The sequence below is a fragment of the Vombatus ursinus genome, unplaced genomic scaffold (genome assembly GCF_900497805.2).
Source record: "Vombatus ursinus unplaced genomic scaffold, bare-nosed wombat genome assembly UNPS02014820.1, whole genome shotgun sequence".
In the NCBI taxonomy this organism is placed as follows: Eukaryota; Metazoa; Chordata; class Mammalia; order Diprotodontia; family Vombatidae; genus Vombatus; species Vombatus ursinus.
This window is the reverse complement of record NW_020954598.1, coordinates 19,472,038-19,497,136: the sequence shown is the minus strand read 5'-3', so window position 1 is coordinate 19,497,136 and position 25,099 is coordinate 19,472,038. Positions and strand designations below refer to the sequence as shown.

The following is a 25,099-nucleotide window of genomic DNA, read 5'->3' as shown; positions in this document are numbered from 1 at the left end:
TCTATGATCTTATGATTCTAACGTACAAAACTAGAGACAGGATAGCATAGTGGTAAGAGAGTTACCCTGGAATCAGGATGACCTAGGTTTAAGGCCTTTCCACTTCTAAGATCTATAATTCTGATTTACAAGTCTAAAATTTCACTATCCTAATTTCTAAACTAAAGATTCCATGATTTTTAACTTTCACTTCAAAGACCTTATGATTTGAATTCGAATTTGAATTTTGAATTTCAAAGACATCCGATAATCCTACCTTCCAGTCTAAGATTCTAATTTCCAAGGCCAAATTTCCAAATTGTTGGGAGCCTCTTGCTAAGGAGCAGAAGGGAGGTCAGGCCTGCTGGGCTACTCACGAGAGCTGTTCCCTTCATGACAATATACATAAATGCTTACCAGGGCTGCCTTCCCTATTTCTCAATCACAAGGCCACAGTTTCTCTCCCTTGTGTGGTTAAAAGCTACATCAAGCATTGAGGGGCCTCCTATCCCTGATATTCTGAGAGATTTGATGAGCCTGCTGGTCCAGGGCCCTGGGTGTCACGGGTAACTATATTCTAACTCTTGCGTTTCTCAGGGTTTCTATGACGAAGTGGCAAACCCACTGCTCATTGATGTAGACTTGCAGTACCCACAGAATACTGTCAGCGATGTCACCCAGAACAACTACCAGCATTTCTACGATGGCTCTGAGATCGTGGTGGCCGGGAGAGTGGTGGACTTTGAGACGAACAGCTTTGTCGCTGATGTGAAGGGACATGGTGTGAGTTACTGTCTGGATAGGGGCCTGATACTGGGCTCCTGATCAGACGGGAGATGGTCCCACTGTGGCATCTGACCTTGGAAGCTTGCCTGCTTGGGATTTGGTGCTTAAGATGCTTTCTTATGGATGGCACAGACCCTCATGTTAGGAAAGTCACCAGCTTCATGACCTCTATCTTAGCTTCCTCCTATGGAAATTTGGGGACCCAACGGCCATCACCTCTCTGTATGAATCTGAGAAAATGCAGAAGGCCTCTGTCCCCATAGCCAGCTGTGTAAAATAAACATATTGACGTGTCCCATCAAATCAGAGGGTTGGCATGAGACAAGAGTTAGGTCTACTGTGTTGGGCCTTGAGCTTTTCTGCTGAACCCAACACCCTACTCCCCCATTTCCACCAAGGCCAGGATCTTGCCTTTCATCCTTTTTCCATTCTCCCCAGGCCTTACATGATCTAAACTTCATAGAAGAAGTAGACATGAAGGAGATGGAGGAAGCCCGTAAGGAGCAAGAATACATCTTTGGGGACTACATTGAAAGACTCTGGGCCTACCTCACAATTGAACAGCTCCTAGAAAAGCGGTAACCCTATTCTCGACTCCCTCCTAGCCGGTGCTCTGAGGCAATCCTGAAGTCAGTATATTCCCTGGCTCAGGGGCTCTCAAGACTCTTGAGCTCACTAGGATAAGATCTGATTCTTGGAGCCTCCCTTAAAAGGTCAATATGGTCTTTGGCTCATTATGCCAAACATTTCCTCTGAAAAAATCTCCAAATGCACCTTGTGTCTAGGTTTATACAAAGGTAGTTAATAGGGTCCCCAACTCCTGTATAAGTACACTAGGTAACATATGCATATAAGTAGAGGATAGTTTTTATTTTGCCTTTAAAGAAAATTCAGAAGATTTAAAGGACTCACTGGTTCCCATAAAGAAATACAGGAAAAAAACAGAAAGCGATCACTATAGTCCATTAGCTCCCCTTAGGAGGGAACTGACCATGAGGTCGTTAGCAGGGCAACACTGATTTTCTGGTGATATCTCTGTCTTCTACAAAGTCCTACACAGTCCCTCCCAGACTCATGATGCTACTTTGTTATTTGAGTTAACTTTAGAAGACCAGATAGGCAAACAAACCCCTTTCCACTGGACCTACACCACCTAAATAAATAACTATAATAGTAGGGAGTGGCAAGATCTTGATGTCTTGCTCAAACATGTCCTAGTTTTACGCTCCTTGCTTGTGCTCCTCTACCTGTGAGGACCATGTGGGCAATCCTCTCTCCAAGAGACATAACACTAAGGAACTCCTTTTTTTTTTCTCTATAGAAACCCATTCTCAAACTTTTGAACTTGGAGCTACTTCCAAGACAACCCCAAGGTTAACACTGCCCAAGAGATCTTCCTTCTCTGGCTAGAAGGCTAGATTCTGGAAGCAAATTGCCTAGGAAAGCTCCCCTCCTCTAGTAAGGAGGCATTGAGGGATGTTATCCATTGCTGTTCATGAATTCTTGTTGTTCACTTGGGCTAGTGCATGTAGCTTCCCTGTGTTTCTTTCCCAATGCAATTACTAGTGGCCCAAGTAAGAGATTGTGTGCATCCACAGAATCCATCTACCATCACCCCTTTTCTAGGCCTTTTTCCCTTTTTCTCCTGCCAGACTTGGTGCCACTCTTCTCTGAGAAGTACAAAGGTTGAAAGATGCCATGACATGAAAATCATCTCGGGGTGCAGCCTAGGTCACTGAAAATCAATCAGGAGCTTTCTTTTGTCCTTTTAACGTGGTGTCAACGGGAAATTCATACTGTCTATGGGGATTTACTTTGCCAGCTCTAGACAAAGACTTACTACTCTGTAAACCTGGGGGCAGCTAGATGGCTCAGTGGACAGAGTGCTGGGCCTGGAGTCAGGGAGATCTGAGTTCAAATCCAGCTTCACACACTTACTAGCTGTGGGCCTGGGCGAGTCACTTAACCTGTATTTGCCTTAATCCATTGGAAAAAGAAATGGCAAACCACTCTATTATCTTAGCCAAGAAAATCTTATAGGCAGCATGGTCCACGGATTCATGAAAAGTCAGACATAACTGACCACAACAACAAACTTATCAAGTTGACTGGAGGAATGTCCCCTCCCATCGATCTTTTATAATAATAATTACCATTTAGCGTTATAATCCAGGACTGATTTTTGTTTGGCTAAGGCTTCCTCGGTGCCTCAAGTATTTCCCTGAAACAAATCCTTCTCTTCTGGCCCTCACCATATCTCCCAAGTACTGAATCCACCTGGTAAGGACTGAACCAGTGCCCAGATCTGCATTGGCCTTACCCGCCCGGCTCTGTTTTAGGAAATTTACTTTCAGGAGCTAGCGCTGAACTGCTGAGGTCCACAACTAGACCTCTAAGACCAGTGTCTTGAGGACCATCATCTCTACGCCTACTTCCAGTTATTTCAGAGCCCAAGCACTGCTGCTAGGGAACCAATCCATCCCGGGGTGGTTGTGAAGCACCCATGACATATGTGGCCTCAGCGAGTTCACAGTCTTATGCGTAAACAGGACTCCCTAGGGAAGGAGAGGGTGGGGAGGGGCTGTGACATTAGCACTGGAGTGGGAAGGGAGGTCTGGCTTGCTTCTGTCCAGAGGGCTCACCTCTCTGCCCACTCTCTCACAGGAAAAATGCTGAGGGGGAAGAGAAGGAGAACCTGACTGCCCAAGCTCTGGATCTGTCCCTAAAGTACCACTTTGTGACACCACTGACTTCCATGGTGGTCACCAAACCCGAGGACGATGATGATTCAGAGTTTATCGCAGACAAGCCTGGGGAAGGTAGGAGGCCCAGAGCTTGTTCTTAGCAAGGACCTCAGGCCAAAGGGACCGGGAGGCTGGCTCGGGTGGTCCCAGGGTTCAGACAGGCTGTGAGCACTCTACAGATTGGAAACTATGGCTTACAGCGCAAAGGGGCACTGGTCTGGGAATGAGAAGAGCTGGGTTCAGATTCCTATGGTGTCATTAATTTATTGTGGGACTTTGGGCAACTCACTTGGCTACTGTAGGCCTCAGTTTCCACCTTCTGTAAAATAAAGGCACTGAACTAAGTGACCTTTAATAATATGCTTGGGTTCTAAGCTATGCCCAGTCTAAGTTTATCCATTTTCAACACATACGAATCATGTTTCAGTTAATTCAAAATTTGGGACCAGTAACTGCCTTAGGTTTCTGTGCAGCTGACCCCCTTTGACTTCTCTCTTTTCTTTTTCCCCATCACTTGGTTGGCTGGGAAATCAGAAGGTAAGTCTTCAGACTTGGTGTTGGCTAGGGTTTGCTTGGGGATCATGGGGAGAGGGAAGGAACAGGAAAGAAATAGGAAAGCTTCTCCCAAGCAACATCCAGGTTTTCCCGAGCCCCCATGCTGCTTAGTTTCTGGGCCCACACTCTGTAGCTCCAGATCCCCTTGGCGTTGCCAAAGGTAAAATTAAACACCAGAGGACTCTGTTATGGTATCACTCATATTACTCACCTCTCTACAGTGATGGAGCATAGTAGGTCAGGGGACCTAATCCTAGATTTGTCACTAACTTACTAGGTGACTGTGAGTGAATAACTTCCCTTTGTTTGGCCTCAGTTTCCCCAATTGTAAAAATGTCCTACCCTGTTGACCCCATTGGGTGGTTGCTATGATCCATTGAGGCAATGATGTCAAAGAATTTTGCAAATGTAAGGGATTATTTATTTCCTCCCACCTCCCCCCCTCCCTGACAACAAAGTAATTTCATGCTCTAACAGCTTGATGTTCATGGCCCCTACTGGGGTACTAGACCTGCTCCTAACCTACCACTCAACAGAAGTGTTGTAAAGGGGAACCCAACCCCTTTCCCACCATTTCCCAAAGTTTGTATCATAGGTGCCTCAGATAATATGGCCTGAGGTCCTCATGCTCAGGAAACTCAGAGAGGCTTTAGACCAAGCACATCACAGCAGCTGTGTTGTGGTAGGAAACCTTAGCTGGACTATAGAGTTGGAAATGGAAGGAAGAGTGTGGAACTTTTTCCCAAATAAGAGAGAGGCAGTATGATGAAGTGAGGCTAGTTCTCCTGAGGTAATATTTGGAGTCAGAAGATGGATTCAAAACTAGATTCTGCCAGTTACATAGTCTGACTTTGGGCAAATCACTTATTCTCTCTGATTTTCAGTTCCCTCATCTTTAAATGAGGATGATATTACTGGTACTACCTACCTCACAGAGTAGTTTTGTAAATTTAGGGCTATAGAAATAAGAATCATCTTTATCAAGAACCAAGAACACAAGCCTCTAAAATCCTTCCCTTGGGCAGGAAGAAAGGAATGTAAGCAGATATTCCCCATAGACTTTAATGATGGAAGGACCTAGGACAGGGGTAGGGAACCTGTGGCCTTCTAGGTCCTTAGGTGCAGCGTTTTGATTGAGTTTAAGTTTTACTGAACAAATCCTGTTGTTAAGGGGATTTGTTCTGTGAAGTTCAGATTAAGTCAAAGGGCCCCACTTGAGGACCTAGAGGGCCACAAATGACCTCGAGGCTGCAGGTTCCCCACTCCTGACAGGAGATCATCCAGTCCAACACCTTCATTTTATAGGTGAGGAAGCTGAGGCCTAAAGACATTATGGGATTTGCCCATGGTTACTCACTAGTAAATGTCAGAGCTAGGATATGAACACAGACCTCAACAACAAAATCAGAGCTCATTTTACCATTCTATATGATTTCTCTCCTTTTCAGGGTCCCACCTTTACCAGACATACCTTTGCTACAATGGGCTAGCCCAAGTCCAAACTTTGAAGGGATCATAGAGAATCCTGATAGATAGACCCAAGGGTAGAGCATGAGGACTGCAGCAAGGCTTTAAAAAACTGCTTACAATTGCCTTATCTTTTCTTTACAGTGAAGGCTGATCAAATCTCCTATGCCTGTGAGTATCCTATTCTGCCAGGGTTAGGGCTAGGATTAAAAAAATGATTTTTTAAAAAAAGTCAGTGACCAAGGCTGAGGGTGGGATGGGAGGGAAGACACATGAGTTATCAAAAGATCTTCCTCTTTCAAAGATTCATAAAAACAATGTTTTCTTTTCTGAAGTATCCAAGTGTGAGGATTAATGTCGACATTGGTTGGGGACCAAGCCTTCCTCATGTAATACTGCTGTTTTCCTCCTTTGTGTCTTCTCAGATGCAACCCAACTCAACTACCAGCCTCCACCCCATCCCTACTACTTTGGTGAGCCTCATGTCTTCTCTGAGGGCTTGGATGCCAGCACCAGCACCAGCACCAGCACAAGTCCCCTGAGAAAACCCCTTCCTCCCTCTGGGCCAGCATGAGAGATATAGGGACCAAAGAGCTCCCTACACACATAGGGAGCTAGTGGAAAGGGCCCTGGGGGAGGGATAAGGTTGGAGAGGCCCGGAGGAAAGGGAAGATGACTTGAGGGCAGAGGTAGATTGAGGTCTGGAAGGAAGTTAAGGGGAAAAATTCTTGGTTAGAGAGGAGGACGAGATACCCAGAGGGGGAGGGAATTGGAAGCCTGAGGAGAGGAACCTCAAAGAAAGAAGTTGGAAGAAAAAGATGGCCCATGGGAGAAACCATAGGAAAGAGACCTTGCAGGATAAAAGGAAGGAAGGCTTTGGTTGAGAGGTCTTGGTGGTGGGGAAAGTTGACGGAGAAAGAAGGGGGGCTAGGGAGAAGTTCTGGGGGAGATGAGGAGGAGGTCCAGAGAGAGGGGAGGAGAGACAAGGGGAAGGAACAGTGGGGGAAGAGGCTGGGAGAAAGTGGTTTCCTTCAGTGGGAAGGAGGGAGAGGTGGAGGAGGCCCTGGAAAAGACACGTGGTGGGGAGAGATTAGCTAAGCTCTCTCATAGCAGAGAGCTCCTATCAGAGCTATGGGGGAGAGGCATTAAACTGTAAGCCACCCTACTGGGTGCTTCTGGAAGCTTCTCCAGGATGATAACTGGCTGAGTTTTATCTTTTCTTTGGTTCATTATGAGACACAGTGTCATTCATATAATAGACACCCTTTTTTTATTATATGGAAACATGGGAGTCAGACAGAAACAGAGGAAGAGTTGAAAAGAAACCCTATGTGAAGGATGGAAGAGATGGGAAAAGGAGAGGGAGGGGAAGGCCCAGAGAAGGATCAAAGAGGAAGGGGAAAAGAAAGAGAGAGAAGCGAGGAGGGAAGATTCAGGTATTAGAGTTTAGGTTAAAAATGAAATAAGACATGAAGCATTCTCCCATCCCCAATATCTTAGTGAATAATGATAATAATAGCATTTATATAATGTTTACCATGTCAGGCACTGTGCTAAGCACTTTATAATTATTCTTATTTGATCCTCACAACCATACTGGGAGGTACAAGCTATTATTATCCTCATTATACAGATGAGGAAACTGAGGCAAATAGGTTAAGTGACTTGCCCAGGGTCACTAGTGGCTAGTGGCTTGAGCTGGGTTTGACCCCAGGCCCTCCTGACCCCAGGCCCAGCATTCCATGTACTATGGCACCACCTAGCCGAAGACAGAGGTGAACCAAAAACTGGGTTGCCCTATGTTACCAGTGACCCCAGGCTGGTAAAGCCCTCACCCCCTCCAGAACAATGACCCTCAGTACCTTCCTGGGGCAAAGTCAGATCCATAGACCCGTGTTAGGGCCTTTGAGAGGCTGAGTGGTACAGTGGAGAGACTGCTGCACTTGGAATCAGGGAAGACCTAGGTTCAGATCTTGCCTCTGATACTTCTTGACTGGTCCAGTCAACTAACCTCTCAGAGTCTCAGCTTTTCCATCTGGAAAATGGGGACAATAATACCTATAGCCTCTGCCTCTCACGGTTGTCATGAGGCTCCAGTGGATAATGTTGGTCAAGCACCTTGTGCCCTGTCCCTCCCAAGTGTCTAACCCGCATTCTGTCTACCATGTGCCGGCAGTGGATGGAGACCCACACTTTATCATTGAAGTGCCCCAGAAGGATGATGCCCTCTGCTTCAACATTGACGCGCAGCCGGGGGTAGTGCTGAACCTCATCCGGGACTCAGACACAGGTGGGAGCTGGGGCAGAGGAAGGCTGGGGATAGACTGGCCCCATGCATGCTTCTGGTATGATCCCTAGGAAGGCTGTGGAGGAGGCTGTCCTGAATCAGCTGACAATAACAGGGCCCCTCTGTAGGCTCCAGTGTCAACAGGAATCGCAGGGGTCATCCAGTCCAGCCCCCTTACTAAGTGGAGGAAGCTGAGCCCTACAGTGGTTAAATATTGTGCCAATAATTATAATAGCTAGCTCTTAGTAGGGCTTTAAAGTTTACAAAGTGCTTTATGTATGTTATCTCATTTGACAGACTTGAGTCACACAGGTAGTGTCAGAGACAAGACTTAAGACAGTCCTCTGACCTGGGACCCAGTGCTCTTTCCACAGGGTTCTAGGTTAGAAGTAAACTGAGAGTTAGGGTCAGGGTTTAGTTTGTGGCTAGTCAATCAGTCAATAAACATTTGTTAAGCACCTACTATGTGTCAGGCAATATGTTAAGCGCTGAGGGTATAAAAAGAGGCAAAAACTCTGGGGGAGATAATATGAGAACTTGCATGAACAAGGTAGAGATTGGGTATCAGTTTGAGGCCAGAGTTAGGGGTAAGTCTACTGTTGGGGAAGAGTTAATATCTCTGGAAGACAGCCAGGGGCCAAATGCTGAGGACCTTGAATCACTCATCATACTCCTCATTCCACTGTTGTCCAGGCATCACAGTTAATGGGGAGATCATTGGAGAAAAGGAAGCCAGTTCAGAAACAAAGAAAAGGAAGTCATACTTTGGGAAACTTGGGATTGTTGACCCTCGAATGGGCTTGCAGATTGAAGTGACACCACAGAAAATCACCCTGTGGAGTGAAAGCGAGAGAACCAGCTTTACCTGGATGGACTCGGTCACTATCACACGAAATGGGTAATTGGATTTTCCAAATGGCTCAGAGCCTGGCTTTCCAGAAATCCTGAATGATCCCTAAAGAAAAAAAAAAGCTGTAGATCATAGAACCTTCGATCTGGAAGGAGCCCAAGATAACATCCCACTAAGCTTTCTGATCTTACAGATGAGTAAACTGAGACCCAGAGAGGCAAAAATCACTTACGCAAGATCAACAAAGCTACCTTTAGGAAATAACCCCAAGTTACACTCTGAGGAGCAGTACAAACAGAAAATAGAACCATTTTCAGAAGGGTTTGGACAAATCCCTGGAGGGTAGATCCCTACTAGGAGGAGCTGGGGTGTCAGGGAATGACATCAGAGACAGATTTAAAGGGGTGACCCAAAGGAACTTTTCTGGTTCTGACAAAAAGTAATAGATGAAACTGAAAATTGGAAAACAATAACCATATGACAACAACAGCAATAACAATAACTAATAATAATTTCCTACATTTGCATCACCTTGGAATACTAGCTGGGACTCACTACAACCCTATGAGATAGGAATGGCAGGGAGCATTATGCCCCTTTTGTATATATCATGAGACCTAGAAAGGGAAAGTGACCATGACTAAGTGAGTCAGAGACAGAGATCAAGTTGTCTTCTGACTCCCCAGGCCGGATCTCAAACAAATCCTTTAACTAAACTAGTTGTGTGCCCACATCATGCAGGACGAACATTTTCACTCTAAAGTGATCTCAGGGTTCCAAAGATTCTATTTGTACTCAAATTCTATCTTTAATTCAGAACTGTTGCTTCTCCTGAACTAGACTTCAGAGGGTGTCTGATGACAACCCCCTCAATACATGCCAAATCGTTTTTGCTTTTCAGTTTGTCAGTAACCATCAACAGGAAGAAAAACATGGTGGTCTCAATTGGAGATGGAGTTACCTTTGTGGTTGTCTTACATGAAGTGTGGAAGAAACATCCTGTCCACCAGGACTTCCTTGGGCTATATACTGTTGACAGTCATCAGATGTCAACAAAGACACATGGACTGCTGGGTATGAGTCTAAGCACACTTTAGAGCCAAGGTCCTTGAGATTTTTTGCATCGTGATTCCCTTGGGCAATCTGATGAAACCTGTGCCCCCTTTTCAGAATGTTATTTTTAAATGCATAAAATACACAGGATTACAAAAGAAACCAATTATATTAAAATAGAGTTATCAGATATATACAATTAAAGCTCACCAACCTCAGGTTAAGAATGCCCGCTTTAGGGGGAGCCAAGTGCTCTGAGTTTGGTATAATCTCCTGTTATTACTCCCAGTATTTGCAAGTAGTGATAATTATAACCACACAAAAGTCATCCTCCAATGAATCATCATGAAGGGCTCTCAAAGGCTATGCCAGGGGATCACAAGTTCTGAAAAGTTCTACTGAGCGAGAAAGGTTTTGAATACTGGCTGACTGGTGGACTGTGCTTGTTGTTCAGCCTGAGTTTAGAAAAGCTGGTTGACCACCAAATGATGACTTTTGTTTTCAGCCACAGTAACTCATGAAAACTATCTACTCAGATGTTGAGAGGGATTGCAACCGTCATCTGTGGAAGAAGCAGCCACGTTGCTAAAATCACAGATCCCTGAAGTATTGTCATTGCTATGATAACACTATTTTTGGAATAACCTCCCCCCAAATAATAATAATAATAACAATGATGATACCACTTAATATTTACATAATGCAATAGTTTTCAAAGCACTTTCACAACCGTATTTCATTTGATCCTCACGACATCCTGGAGAGCTAGGTGGGGAAAACTATTATTCCCCATTTTATAGATGAGGAAAGAAGAGCTCAGAAAAGTGAAGTCACATAGCCAGCGTCATATAGCAAATCTGGTAGAGCCATGAATACAGAGGTCTCTTACCTCTTAGGCTAACATTTTATCTGTCATACCAAAATGAACATTTTAGGAAAATGATGTAGGTGTTGATACTGTGAACTTCTGTCTTTCTAGGACAATTCTTTCACCCTTTTGACTTTGAAGTTTTTGATGTCCGGCCAGGCTCCGACCCCAAGAAGCCAGATGCCACAATGATAGTGAAAAACAATAAGTTGACAGTTACCAGGTAAATAGGGTCTCCTAAAAACCGAACTTTCCTATAGATCCTGTGCATTTCTGAGGACTGTCCCTTGGGCTGCACAAAATTTGCTATGAGGCCCCTAGATCACTATTTTCATGGTTTAGGGGTTTCTTTGGGGGCTCTTTCCATAAGAGAGGCCATAGAGAAGTCCAAGCCTCAAGACGAATGTTAAGGGGCTCATGCTTCTGCTGTTCTGTGCTAGGATCAGAACTAAATCCTGCTCTGGACAGATTCACTTTTCCATATAAGACCCTGATACATCACAACCTTGACCAATTTTAGAGTTCATCATTTTTCTTTCCAGGGGATCACAGAAAGATTATATGAAGGACTCTGGGCATGGCACCAAGGTCTCCTGCTGGTTTGTCCATGACAATGGATCTGGGCTGATTGATGGTGTCCACACTGACTATATTGTGCCTGACCTGTTCTACCACAGTTCGTCTAACTTCTAATCAGACAAACAGGCGAAAGACTGGACTCCAAGAGAGCCATAAAGAGTGGCTGGCTCTTTGTGTACTGTTGTGGTCTGTGAAAAGGAGGCTAACATTGACGGAAATTATAGAAATTTAGATGCTTAGAAATAACGAGAGATTGAAATAGAAAATAAAACAAAAGAATAAAGCCATGCTATAAATCTGGAATCAGAGAATTTCAGAATTGGAAGCGATCTTTAGTTTGACCTGTACCTGAATAAGAATCCCTACTCAGCGAGTAGCCATCTTCCTGAAGACCTCCAGGGACAGGGAATGCTGCATGCAATCTGGTGGGAGGTGAGGGAAATCCATCCATGTGGCATTTCTTACTCTCCCTTTGTTCCTCCATCCACTGGCCTGCTGCATGGTTTTCATTTTTTGGGGGCAGGGGTTGTGAGGCAATTAGGGTTAAATGACTTGTCCAGGATCACATAGCTAGTAAGTGTCAAGTGTCCGAGGCTGGATTTGAGCTTAGGTCTTCCTGACTCCAGAGCCCATGCTCTATCCAAGAGTCACCTAGCTGCCCCAGTTTTCATATATACATATATACATACATATATATATATATACATATATATATATATACACATATATATATATTTTTTAAAGTGATTGGGAGTGCTTTTCATTCAATCATTGTCTAATACATACCCTTTGTAATAGTTCCCTTTGTAATAATAGTAATTTTTAAAAAGGCTAAACAAAAAAGATACCATGACTGCACCTGACAGAATATGCAGTAATTTACACATATAGTTTCCACCTCTCTACTGAGAAGGAGGAGGTATGTTTCCTCACCTGTCCTCCACGACCAAGGCCATTCATTGCATTGAATCTGAGTCGGGCTACTTATTATAGTCATGGTGTATGTTGTTCTCCTGGTTCTGTTTTCTTTTTTGCATCAGTTTACGTTTCTCTGAATTTCTCATATTCATTATTCCTTGGAGGTTTTGTTTGTTTTTGTTTTTGTTCTGTTTTATGGGGGTGAGGGGAAGGTTAGAGGTTTGTCTGAATTTATGAATTCTTTAGCTTGGGGAACTTCTTGGTGCAGTAACTACCAACAATGACGCAGATAGGAGACTATAAACTCCTTGAGGGGAGGACATTGTCTTTTGCCTTACTTTGTATCTCCACAGCTTAGCACAGTGTCAGGCATATAGTCGGTGCTTAATAAATGTTCATCAACTGGCTATTCGTAGAGAGTTACCTGAGGTGCTGAGAGGCTCAGCGCCTTGACCTTGATTGCACAGAGATGAGACTTTTCCCTAGAATGTCCTGGTTTGGAGGCCAGCTTTCTATCCACTATGCCAAGCTGCCTATCTCATCATTCCTTAAGGTGTGAAATATTCCATTACATTCATCCGCTATATGTTGTTCATATGTTCATACATCATCATGGCTATAGGTTGTTCAGCCATTCCCAAATGATGAGTGTCCACTTTGTTTACAATTTTAGGTTACCACAGCATAATTATAAATATTTTGGTATGTATGAGACATTTCTATCTTTGACTTTCATGAAATATGTGGCTAATAGTGGGATCACTGTGTAAAAACTGATAAATGGTAGCAAATTCAGTGATCTTGCCAGTAAATCAATACATACTGATTAAATGCTTACTATCTGCCAGATTCATGGGGCTAGGTGGTGCAGTGGATAGAGTGCCAGGCCTGGAGTTAGGAAGATCTGAGTTCAAATCTGATCTCAGATACTTACTAGCTATGTGACCCTGGACAAGTCATTTAACCCTGTTTGCCTCAGTTTCCTCATCTGTGAAATGAGCTGGAGAAGGAAACGGTAAGCCACTCTAATATCTTTGTCAAGAAAACAACAAATGGGGTCATAGAGAGTAGGAGACAACTGAAACAACTGAGAAAAACCAGCAATATGTCAGATTCAGGGCTAGGTGCTGAGGGTACAAATACATAAAGTGAGAGTCTCTGCCCACAAGGAGCTTACATTCTGTTATTGGGGATACTACACATACACAGATAAGTAAATATAGGATATATATACATATATATATATATATGAAATAACAAAAATAGTGGGGTTGGGTACATCTGGTAGGATTAACACCTGGGGGAGTCAAGGGTCAAGAAGGGCTTCTTGAAAGTGGCACTTGAATTGATCCTGAGGAATTCCAAGAGGCAGAAGTGAAGAGGAAGAACATTCTGGTCATGGGGGATATGGCCTGTGCAAATGCAGCCTGCACAGAAGAAGGAGACAGATATGCCAAGAATCGTAAGCTGGGCAGCTTAGTGAGCCCAAATCATGGAAAGAAGATGAAAGTATAAAAAGGCTGGAAAGATAGGTTATGACCAGATTGTTAAGGGCTCTAAATGACAGATCTGCATTTAATTATACACTAGGCAGTAGGGAGCCATCAATGCTTTTTGTTTGTTGTTTGTTTGTTTTTTAAGGAGGGTTGTGCTTTTGGAAAATCACTTTAGTAACTATGTGGGGGATTGATTGGAGAGAGAAGAGGCTGGGAAAAAAGAAGGACAATTATGAAGCTACTGCTGAGAGATGATGAGGGTCTGGATTAGGAAGGTTTTACTGTGAGGGAAGGGACAGATGATAAGGATATGGAGGAGGTGGAGGAGGGGGAGTCAACAAGATTTGGTAACTGTTTGAATGTGGGGGATAAAAAAGAGTGAAGATTCAAGCCTGTGTATCTGGAAGAACAATGGTGTCCTTGACAAAAATAGGGAAGGTTGGAAGGCTAGTGAGTTTAGGGAGAAAGATGGTAGTGTTTCTGTTTTGGATCTGTTCATTTTGAGAGGCTAAAAGGACATCAAGGTGGAGATTAAAGCAGAGAGTTGGGATGTGAAACCGGAGCTCATGAGAGAGATTAGGATTTCATTCTATAGATCTAAGATGCATTCGCTTGGAGATGATAACTGAAGCCAAGATGTTGTTGAGATCAAGAAGGAGGGAGTGGAGAGGAGGAAGACAGGTGGTAGGACAGAGCTTTGGGGGTACACCAATGAATAAGAATGGAACGCAGATGACGAGTCTGCAAAGAAGATTGAGGATTAGTAGAACATGTGTCCAAGGCAACTGACAACTATGTAACTCTAGGGACTGAGTGTTTCTCTCTTCATGGAATCCTTCTATAGCTCCCTCCGGGGTACAACATCTCTGCTGAGTGGGTTATTCAGTTGGGCTTTCAGGCTTATGCTCCTCTCCATAGCATGACTCATAATTGCTAAGGGTAGTTCTCCTATGAGTCCACAATCCAATCTCCTTTGCTATCAGGGGTCCTATTCTTCAAAGCTTCTTTTTCCCTCAAACACCTACCTTTCTGTGTCTGAGTCTGCTTGGAGTGTGTCTCCTCTGCAACTGTGCCTGGAATTCTCTCCACCGAGCTGCTGGATAGAGTGTCTCCCTCTGGACAAGTCACTGCAAGATGCCATGGCCAGTAGGATTGGGGGAGGAGAGGGACCTTCTCTCCCCTCTGTGCCTCTGCAGGAATTTCCTCTACAAAGTTCTCCCAAGTCCACACTCACTGCTGAACTAGCATCTTGGCCTTTTATTGAGCCTCAGAGGCATTGCTGGTTGTCTGCTCAGCCAGTCACATTGTCCTTTCTGATTTACTCAAAGGACTTATTTGTATCTTCTGAAAGTGGAGCTGATAGGCAGTTGAATAGTAGATAAAATGCCGGCCTAGGAGTCAGGAAGATCTAAGTTTAAATTTAACTTCAGACACTTAATAGCTGTGTGAATCTGGGGCAATCATTTAACCCTGTTTGCTTCAGTTTCCTCATCTGTAAAAATGAGCTGGAAAAGGAAATGACAAACCACTCCAGTATCCTTGCCAAGAAAACCCCAAATGGGGTCACAAAGAATCAACTGAACAACGACAACAACAAAGAAGGTGGAACCATTACCCGTTAAAACTCAAACATGTGGCTTCGTTAGTTGAGTTCTGTGTATGTAGAAGAGAGTCCCATTCATCATCCTTTACATATAATAAAATATCTACTAAGTGGTTGAGACTAACTCTCTTCTTGAACCCAGAACTCTTCCAGAAAGTGCAGAAGCTGCTCCAAACCCAGAGGTTCTGGGAACTGTACTTTTTTTGAGCCAAGTTGTTGCACTCTGGGATTGTCAAAAGAACATCAACAGCAGAGTTTCCCACTCAGCCCTCCAGAAGCGTAGCTTAGCTCATTCTGGGGTATGGAACTTGGGATCCAGAATTTAGGAACTTGGGGGGTGATGGAACTCAAGAAGGTTGATACATTCCCCAGTTCCAGATGGCCTGTGGCTGGTCAGCTAATCCATCAGACTGCGGGGTGAATGGGGTCAGCCATTAGCCCAAGTGAGGAGTCATACAGCCATCACACTTCCTTGGAAGTCCTCTTTCTGACCTTTGCTGTCTGCCTCTGTTTCTGTACCTGCTACAATATGTGTCTTCTTTTCTTGCTTTACAACCCAAGCCTCTGTTGTGTTCTTCTGTGGCTGGGAGGGGCAATCATTCAATCAACAAACATTTATTAAACATTTAGCAGCATACCAAGCACTGTGTTGTGTGATGGGAATACAAAGACAAAACTGAAACAGTACCTGCCCTAGAGGAGCTTATATTCTAATGGGGAACGATGACTGGTACTCATACTAAGCACAGCTGAGGGAACTTACAAAAGAGAGAGCTTTATCAGTAAAACTTGCTGCAGACTCTCCCCTCCCCAATTAAGTTGTTTCCCTTCTAATCTTAGTGACATTGGATTTGTTTGTGCCAGAGTTTTTAATTTTATGTAATCAAAATTGTCCATCCATTTTACCTCCTGCAAATCTCGCTATCTCTTGTTTGGCATTGAACTCCTTCCCTATCCATAGATCTGACAGGTAATATCTTCCAAGCTCCTCTAATTTATTATGTGACCTTTAATATCTAGGTCATGTATATCCATTTGGAGATTATCTTGGCATAAGGTGTGAGGTGTTGGTCTAGAAATAATTTCAGTCAAACTGCTGTCCAGATTTCTCAGAAGTACTTGTCAGTGAGTCCTTACCCTAGTAGCTAGAGTCTCTAGATCTATCAAACAATAGGTTACTAGGTACTTCTACTTTTGTATGATGGATAACTAATCTATTCCACTGAAGGTCCTCTCTTTTTTAATCAGTATCAAATTATTTTAATAATTATTGCTTTGTAGTATAGTGTGAGATCTGGTCCTGCTAAGATCTCTTCCCAACCACTTTTTTTCCCATTATTTCCCTTGAGATTCTGAGTCTTTTGTTCCTCCAGATGAATTTTGTTCTAGTTCTGTTGATAGTTTGGTGTGGCACTAAATAAGTAAATTAATTTAGGTAGTTCTAGTGGGGTGATGGGACCTGGGCCCCTGAAAGGAAAAGACCATGTCTTTGAATGCAGCCCAGTCCCTGAACTTTCCCACACACAACCCAGGCCCTGGCGTTTTCCCTGAGGCATATGGCCCATCCCAGACCAGGGAGATACTCAATAATCCTTTTAACTGCCCTTTCACTATGGCTCTCCAGCCACTTAACTCCTTCCATCGTCTGCACCTGGACCACCCCAGGCTTACCACTCCTTAAGCCCATCCAGATCTTCTCACTATCTTTTCTTATATATAAGTATCAGTCTTATCCCTACCAAACCACAGATTCACTTAGAATTTAGCCCTCTGTTGGTGATACTGAAAGAAGGTTTAGAAAGTTTCTCCAATTATTTATGTTTCTGTTTCTGTAAACAGTGGTTTGTAGTTGTATTTAGATGGTTCCTGGTTGTGTCTTGACAGACTCCTCAGGTATTATATACATTCTGTAGTTATTTTAAATGAAATTTCTCTTTCTGTCTCTTCTTGCTGAGTTTTATCGGCAATAGGCAGGAATGCCGATGATTTATGTCAATTGATATCTGCAACTTCACTGAAGTTATTAATTGTCTCAATTACTTTCTAAGTGACTCTTTAGGATTCTGTAAGTATACAAGATGATCTGCGAAAAGTGATAATTTTATTTCTTCTTTGACTATGCTTATTCCCTCATTTTATTTTTTTTGTCTTATTGCCATAGGATTTCTAGTACTGTATTTAAAAAGTGGACAATGGACCTTGTTTCTTTGTTCTTGATCTTATTGGAAAGAATTTTAATTTAATTTAATTTATTTTTATTTATTCCTACTACATTTTGGTTTTAGACATACACTATTTATCACGTGAAGGAAAAAATCAGTTTAGTCCTATGTTTTCTACCATTTTTTATTTCAAAAATTTTTTTTAAATCTATACTTAAAAAATTTAAACACTAGATCTCATTATCTTGCGCTGAACAGCAATGTATAGGCCATTCATGATTGGCACAGGAGTTTTGACCTGCTCTGTTTCTGAGCTACGCCAGTTCGTTCCTCCTTAGGCAACTTGTTAGCCCACTGCTACTAATAGAGTGCTCACCATATTAATACCAAACATTGTGGACGCCCAATTGGCTTAGCCCACTGAAGCTCAGTGATCCATCAGCCTAAGCCTCCCTGGTAGCAAGGAATACAGATGTACACTACCATGCTGAGCTTTTTTACTCTGTGTGTGTGTGTGTGTGTTTAATAGAAGTGGGTGTTGTATTTTGTCAAAAAATTTTCCTGTATTTGTTGATATAATCATGTGATTTTTGTTGGTCAATCATATTTTTTCTCATATTAAACCAATCTGGCATTCCTGGTGTAAATCCAACTTGGTCATAGTGTATAATCTTTGTAACATGTTGCTGTAGCATCTTTGCTAATATTTTATTTAAAATGTGCGTATTTTGCAAAGAAGTTCATTAGGGATACTGCTTTGTAGTTTTCTTTCTCTGTTTCAACTTTCCATGGTTTTGGTTTCAATATCATATTTGTAGCAAAGAAGTAATGTATAAAGATCTCCCTCCACACTTTTTTTTTTGCTATTTTTGCAAATAATTTGTTTAATATTGGAATTAATTGATCATTGAATGTTTGATAGAGTTTGCTTATAAATTCATCTGTTCCAAGAGTTTTTTCTTTGAGAATTAATTTATGGCTTATTAAGATTATTTTTTGGATATTGAGTTGTTTAAATTATCTACCTTTTGTTCTGTTAATTTGTACATTTCATATTTTAAAAATATTCACATATTTCATATTGTCACTTTTATTGGCATATGGTTGAGTAAAATAGCTTCTAATAATATCCTATATTTCTTTATTTGTTGTAACTTCTCCATTTTCATTTTTATACTGGTAATTTGGTTTCTTTTTAATCAAATCAGCTGATGGCTTACATATGTTTGTATGTTGTTGCTTTTTAAAAATATCTCTTAATTTTATTTATTAATTCCATGGTTGTTTTCCATTTTGTTAATATTTTCTTTGATTTTCAAGGTTTCTACTTTGGTGTTTAATTTTTTTTTTAATGTACTGATATCTAGTGGGGGTTTTTTAAGTGCATGCCTAACTCTTTGATTTGTTCTTTGGTTGATAAAAGTATTTATAGACATAAATTTTCTTTTCTGATTGCTCATTTGCTGTTTTTTTAAATATTTTTTCTTGACTTGTGTTTGTATTTCAAAGTTTCTATTCAGCTCCTTTTTTAAAAAAAAATTTAAATCAGGAATGCTTGGAAGTCCTCTATTTCTCCTGTAGGATTATTCTCAGTTTTGTTGGATACTAAGTTATTCTTGGTTGTAGGCTTATAACTTTTGCCTTTTGGAATATCTCATTCAATGCTCTCTGTTCCTTTCTGGTGATAACTACTGAAGCTTGTGTGATGCTGACTCTGGTTCCTTGGTACTTAAATTTTTTCTTGCCAGCTGCTTGCAGAACTTTTTCTTTGACCTGGAAGCTCTGAATTTTGGCTACTAAATTCCTGAGAGCCTTTTTTCCTTTTTTTTTTTTTTTTGTAAGTATTCAGTGTTGGGTTTTTTTTTAATTTTTCACTTTTTCCTCTTGTTCTAATATGTGTAGGCACTTTTCTTTCATGATTTCTTGAAATATGATATCCAGGTTCCTTATTTATTTATTTATTTTTTTAGCCAGGAGGAGGAGGATTAGTTCATGGATTACAGGTAGTCCTCTTAATCTATTTTCCAGGGCATGAGATTTACATTACATTTTCTTCTATTTTTAATGCTTAGATTTTGTTTTAGTATTTCTTATTGTCTTCTGGAGTTAGATTTTGTTTGGCTCATTTTAATTTTCAAGTAGTTTGTCACCGAGCTTAGAATTTGTACTTCTTTTTATTTATTTGTTTGTTTATTTATTTATTTAAGGATGTGTACTTCTTTACTAAGCTGTTAATTCTCCCTCCAAGTCTCCCTTCCATAACTCTCATTTCTTTTCCAATTCTTTCCTCTATTACTTTCATTTAATTTATAACATAATTTTATCTTTTTTTTTTTTAAACTCTTGCATCATTTCTTCTAGGAATTCTAGTTGAACTTGTAGGCAAATTGTTTTTGTCTTTGAGGTTTTGCTTGCAAGTGTTTTAGAGCTATTCTTCTGGATTTGTGTCTTGGGAATTCCGGGCATCATCATAGCTCTTTATCTTTTTGTTGTTTACTTATTCTTCCAGCCTTCCTTGATTAGGACTTTTTGTTAGGGCTAGGTTCTGAATATTTCTGTTGTGGCCTTGAATAAATCTGGCCATTTTTATCTATTGTCCTCCTTCGAAGGTCAGAATGACAGCATTGCCAACCCATTCTTCATCAGGGTCTGGCTCCAAGGTTTCCTCTCTCAAGTTACGACAAAGCTAAAGTCAATGAACCTGGTGGCTGAATCGAGGGTCTTATATACTCCTTAATTACAATAATAACAAAAATGACAACAACAATACCTAGCATGTATATAGTATCTAGTATGTGGCAGGTACTGTGCTAAGTGCTTTACAAATATCCAGGCATTGGGATCTGAGTAACTGTGATGAGGCCCTGATCTTCACCCAAAGGCCAAGTCTCAGATCCACTCCTCCAGATATGAGACAGCGCTGAGGCGCTGCTTCTTGACCAAGAGTGGAGTCTCAGAATGCTCTTTAGGAGACTGGCATTAGGGAGCCCTGAGGCCCTGCTCTTCACTTGGGGATTGAATCTTGGATGGTTCCTCCTGGGATTGGAGAGATAGATCTGTGGTTCCCAGGGGACTAATTGTGTGGTGATTAATTAGGGACTGACTTGCATAGAGATCAGGATCTGGGCTGCATGGCTTCCTCTTACTTTGCTGTCTTGGCTCCTCCTATACTCAGTCTTTATAAACTTTAAAACAACATATAAATATTGACTGCAAACCGAATATAAGCAGACAGTGTGGTATGACAGGCAGTAGCCCTTTCCTCTCTTTCCACTTCCCAAAAACCCGAATGTGATTTTAGGTTGCAGGAAGATATAGTCGCACCAAATACTGGCCCGGTCAGACTCCATTTGGAGTATTATGCTCAGCTCTGGGCATGACATTTTGGAATAACATTGACCAGATGGAGTTTGTCCAGAGGAAGGCAACCACAGTTGTGAGAAGGTCATGTGATAATAGGATGAATGGAAAGTGCTGGGACTGTTTAGCCTGAAGAAGAAAGGACTTGTGGGAAAGGCAATATATCTATCCTCAAATATAGAATATCCCAAAAACTTTAGTGTCATTTTAAGCAATTAAAGCTTAAACTTTAAGTTTTAAGTCATTAAAGCTTAAAACAGCACTAAGTCTTTTGGGATATCCTGCATTTGAAGGGCCATCATGTGGAAGAGGAAGTAAGTTCATTTTACTGATTCCCAGAAAGAGGAAGGAACCATTTGTTGCTGAGAAGTAATTTTAGCTCAATATAAGGAGAAAGTTCTTAACAACTAGGTCTGCCTATAAATGGAATGAAATGCCTTTATAGATAGTGAGCTCCTTGCCATTAGAGGTCTTCAAACCAATGATTGATGACCACTTGTCAAGGATATTGCAGAGGGATTTCCTGCTCAAGGGTAGGTTACTTTGGTTGCCCTCTGAAGTTCCCTTCAGCTCTGAGATTCCGTGATTTTGAAAGTTCTAAGCTTCTAATATTCTGTGAACCTGGGATTATTAATCCAAATTGGCTTAGGATAAATTCCTAAGGCAGGTGTGTCTCTTCCCTCCAGGATTGAGTCCATACTTCATTATGGGATTCAATCACCAAGGACACTCTCACCCCTTTTTCCCAGAAAATAAGAGGCATCACACAAAACAATGTTGACACACGGCCTTAGCTTTATAGCATCTCCCAGGCTGGCTCCAAGTAGCAGCTCCTGGCTGATCTGGGCCAGGTATGTGAGATAGGGTGGGGGAAATATATGTTATTTACTGTCTATGAAGTTCTTCTGTCTTATAAGGATTGCTCCAGGGACCAGCACAGCAATGTTGGCATTGGGTTGCTTCTTTCTCCATTTTGGAAATCCAACATGGGCTTTCTGTGATACACACAAGTACACGCATTAACAGAGTTTGTCAGAAAACTCTCAACCAACTTTCCAATAGTTTTATTTTCTAACGATCTGTGTTTTTTATTTTTCTTCAATTATCTATAATTTTCAAAAATATTCATGTGCCTCTTTTCTCTTTTTCCTTTCTTTTTTTCCTCCTAATGATCTCTGTAGATTGCTTTTTCTATTACAAATGATTCAAATTAATTGTGGTGTTTTGTGTGCTCCATTTATCTGTGGATTTTAGATCATTTGTAGATCTTAGATATAGGTTTATATTATCCGTAGATTTAGATTGTATTTGGATTGCTCATAGCTTTGGATTATCTATGGGGTTGGGTTATCTGCAGACTTGGATTATCTGTGGGTCTATCTCAATGAGTCTTTTGTTGGCTCTGATTATTAGGAACTAACTATGCCACTTTAAAGGCTGCCACCATGGCTCTGGGTACCAGTTCTATGCTCAGGCCTAAAATGCCCAAACGTAGCATTCTAGACAGCAAGGGAAGGAACAATCAATAGATGGAATAAAATCAGGGCATCTTCACTGGGCTAGCCAATGGTTACCTGGTGATTGTATATGTCTTTCCCATTGTTGTCAGCGTCATCTTGTCATCTTCCAAGGAATTGCAGTACAAGTGACGGTAAAACTGACCTGGGGAAAGCAGTCAGAGAGTGTGTCAGATGAAGAGGTAGTGAAAGGCCGACGAAGACAGAGAAAGAGAGAGAAAGCAAAATGGAAACTGAGATCCAGATATGGAAGAGAGAGAGAGAGAGAGAGAGAGAGAGAGAGAGAGAGAGAGAATGAATAATGGAAACAGAGTCACAAGAACACGGGGGAAATTAATTGAATTAATATCAAATTAATTAATTAAAAATTAAATAATAGAAACAGGTACAAGAACACAGAGAAAAATGGAGAGGTAGAGACACAGAAACAGAGGCAGAAAGAGTAAGAAATAGGCAGGAAAAAGAGAAACAGAGAAAGACAAAGAGAAAGAAGGAAACAGAAAAGGAGAGACAAAGAGGGAGAAAAATAATTCAGTCTTTAATGCCAAGAATGAAACAGCTCAAGCAGCAAGCTCAAGTAACAGCTTATAAAGGCAAATAGAAAGTGGAAGGTGATCAGAAAGTAGAGCGGGAAGGCAGGAGGATGAGGAGGGTCACAGAAGGAATGGGCAGGAAAAGGTGATTTTTAGAGAAGGGGATGGACATAGGAGTAGGAAAAGGTATGTATGTGTGTACGAGAGGTGGAAAAGTTGGTCACAGAAATAGTCAGGGAGGCATGAGGGGATATGAACAGGGTACATGCTATACTGAGAAGCCCACCATCTTAGCTAGGGAATCTGAGGAGATGAGGGGGATGAGGGGCATTCACAATGGCAGAAGCCTGTCAGCATGGACACAATTAGAGAATGAAGGGTAGACAGGGGGATAGAGGAGATGATCAAGGGTCGGGGAATGATAATAATGAAGGATCACAAAGGGAGAAAGGGAAGGAAGGGTAGTAGGCTGAATAGAGGGTGATGGTTGATCATAGGGGTAGGAATGCCCTGAGGGTGGAGAGTGTTCAGAAGAGAAGACGTTCATAGAGGGGGACATTCAGAATGTCAGAATTTGAGAAGGGTCACAAAAGAGCATAGTCAGAAGGTGATGAGAAAAAGGAGCTGATCAGAGACATAGTTGGTCAAGGACCTATAGGGATCTGTGGATAGGGTCCAATCATACCAAGGATCCCACTGACTTTCTCAGAAAAGTGAACTGTATTCTGCAGAAAGAGATGGAGTCCAGGGATGAGATGACTCAAGGACACCAGACCAATGGTGACTTTTTTGGGGGCAATGAGCCGCAAGGCACGATTTTCCGTGATTATCTTCAGCCTGTGGAAAAACCAAGCCACAAATAGGGTAGATGGAGGACCCAAGAGCACAATTCTAGAGACTAGTAGTCAGAATGGGGTTTCCTGCCTCTCTAGTATAAGATAAGTAGACTTTGTGTGAAAACAAATCTCCCAAAAGACTCTAATATCCAATATCCAAGAATTCCCACAGGGGCCTCCAGATCTTGTGCATGGGGACCTAGATGATCTTGCTAAGCTAAAATTGCTACCTATTCACTATAATCTTCTAATCTTTGCTCCAAACCCAACCACCAATAACCTCAGGCTTCAATACTACCACTTTTTATTTTTTATTAATTTATTTTTAGTTTTCAACAATCACTTCCATACTCTTTTAAGTTTTAAATTTTTCTTCTCCTTCCTCCCCTCCCTCCCCAAGACAGTGTGCAATCTGATATAGGCTCTACATATACATTCCTATTAAACATATTTTCACATTAGTCATGTTGTAAGGAAGAATTAGAATTAACAGGAGGAACCACAAGAAAGAAGAAACAAAACAAAACAAGAAAAAAAAAAGGAGCAAATATTATGTTTCAATCTACATTCAAACTCCATGGTTCTTCCTCTGAATGTGGATAGCATTTTCAATCACATGACTTTTGGAGATGTCTTAGATCCTTGCATTGCTGAGAAGAGCTAAGTCTATCAAAGTTAGTCGTTGCACAACATGGCTATTACTGTGTACAACGTTCTCCTGCTTCTGCTCACTTCACTCAGCATCAGTCCATACAAGTCTTTCCAGGTTTTTCTGAAGTCCGCCTGCTCATCGTTTCTTATAGCACAATAGTATTCCATTACATTCATATACCACAACTTGTTCATTCATTTCCCAATTGATGGACATCCCCTCAATTTCCAATTCTTTGCCACCACAGAAGGAGCTGCTATAAATATTTTTGTACATGTAGGTCCTTTTCCCATTTTGATACAGCCCTAGAAGTGCTATTGCTGGGTCAAAGGGTACGTACATTTTTATAGCCCTTTGGGTATAGTTCCAAACGGTTCTCCAAAATGGTTGGATCATTTCACAACACCACTAACAATGTATTAGTGTTTCAATTTTTCCACATCTTCTCCAGCATTTATCATTTTCCTGTTTTGTCATGTTGGCCAATCTGATAGGTGTGATGTGGTACCTCAGAGTTGTTTTGATTTGCATTTCTCTAATCAATAATGATTTAGAACATTTTCATATGACTATAGATGGCTTTAATTTTTTCATCTGAAAATTGCCTTTTGTATCCTTTGACCCTTTATCAATTAAGGAATGACTTGTATTTTTGTAAATTTGACTTAATTCTCTATATATTTTAGAAATGAGGCCCTTATCAGAGATACCAGTTGCAAAAATTCTTTCCCAGTTTTCTGCTTCCCTCCTAATCTTGGTTGCATTGGCTTTGTTTGCTTCACTACCACTACCACTACTACTACTACTACTACTACTACCACCACTACTACTACTACCACCACTACTACTACTAC

General features: G+C 41.6%; 2 protein-coding genes across 4 annotated transcripts in view; one reads left to right on the top strand and one right to left on the bottom strand.

The window, feature by feature from the left end:
• Nucleotides 1–11,479, top strand: part of ITIH3 (inter-alpha-trypsin inhibitor heavy chain 3) — a 32,222-nt gene extending 20,743 nt beyond the window's left edge. Inside the window, exons 12-22 of the mRNA XM_027837245.1 lie at nucleotides 577–762; nucleotides 1,204–1,343; nucleotides 3,430–3,584; nucleotides 4,044–4,046; nucleotides 5,676–5,702; nucleotides 5,957–6,004; nucleotides 7,708–7,821; nucleotides 8,512–8,716; nucleotides 9,570–9,742; nucleotides 10,701–10,812; nucleotides 11,132–11,479. Coding sequence (XP_027693046.1) covers nucleotides 577–762; nucleotides 1,204–1,343; nucleotides 3,430–3,584; nucleotides 4,044–4,046; nucleotides 5,676–5,702; nucleotides 5,957–6,004; nucleotides 7,708–7,821; nucleotides 8,512–8,716; nucleotides 9,570–9,742; nucleotides 10,701–10,812; nucleotides 11,132–11,282 — 1,314 coding nt within the window. The 3' untranslated portion in view covers nucleotides 11,283–11,479. The remainder of the gene's footprint in view (nucleotides 1–576; nucleotides 763–1,203; nucleotides 1,344–3,429; nucleotides 3,585–4,043; nucleotides 4,047–5,675; nucleotides 5,703–5,956; nucleotides 6,005–7,707; nucleotides 7,822–8,511; nucleotides 8,717–9,569; nucleotides 9,743–10,700; nucleotides 10,813–11,131) is intronic.
• A 10,003-nt stretch (nucleotides 11,480–21,482) lies between these two features.
• LOC114024029 (inter-alpha-trypsin inhibitor heavy chain H4-like) overlaps nucleotides 21,483–25,099 on the bottom strand; it is a 37,687-nt gene continuing 34,070 nt past the window's right edge. For 2 of the 3 annotated variants that reach the window (XM_027836848.1, XM_027836849.1), the window contains 3 exons: nucleotides 23,443–23,594; nucleotides 22,282–22,369; nucleotides 21,483–21,702 (listed from right to left, as the gene is read on the bottom strand). In XM_027836848.1, the coding sequence (XP_027692649.1) occupies nucleotides 21,618–21,702; nucleotides 22,282–22,369; nucleotides 23,443–23,594 (325 nt within the window). In that variant the 3' untranslated portion in view covers nucleotides 21,483–21,617. Of the gene's footprint in view, nucleotides 21,703–22,281; nucleotides 22,370–23,442; nucleotides 23,595–25,099 lie in introns of those variants that run through there. The other variant, XM_027836851.1, reaches the window with a different exon arrangement.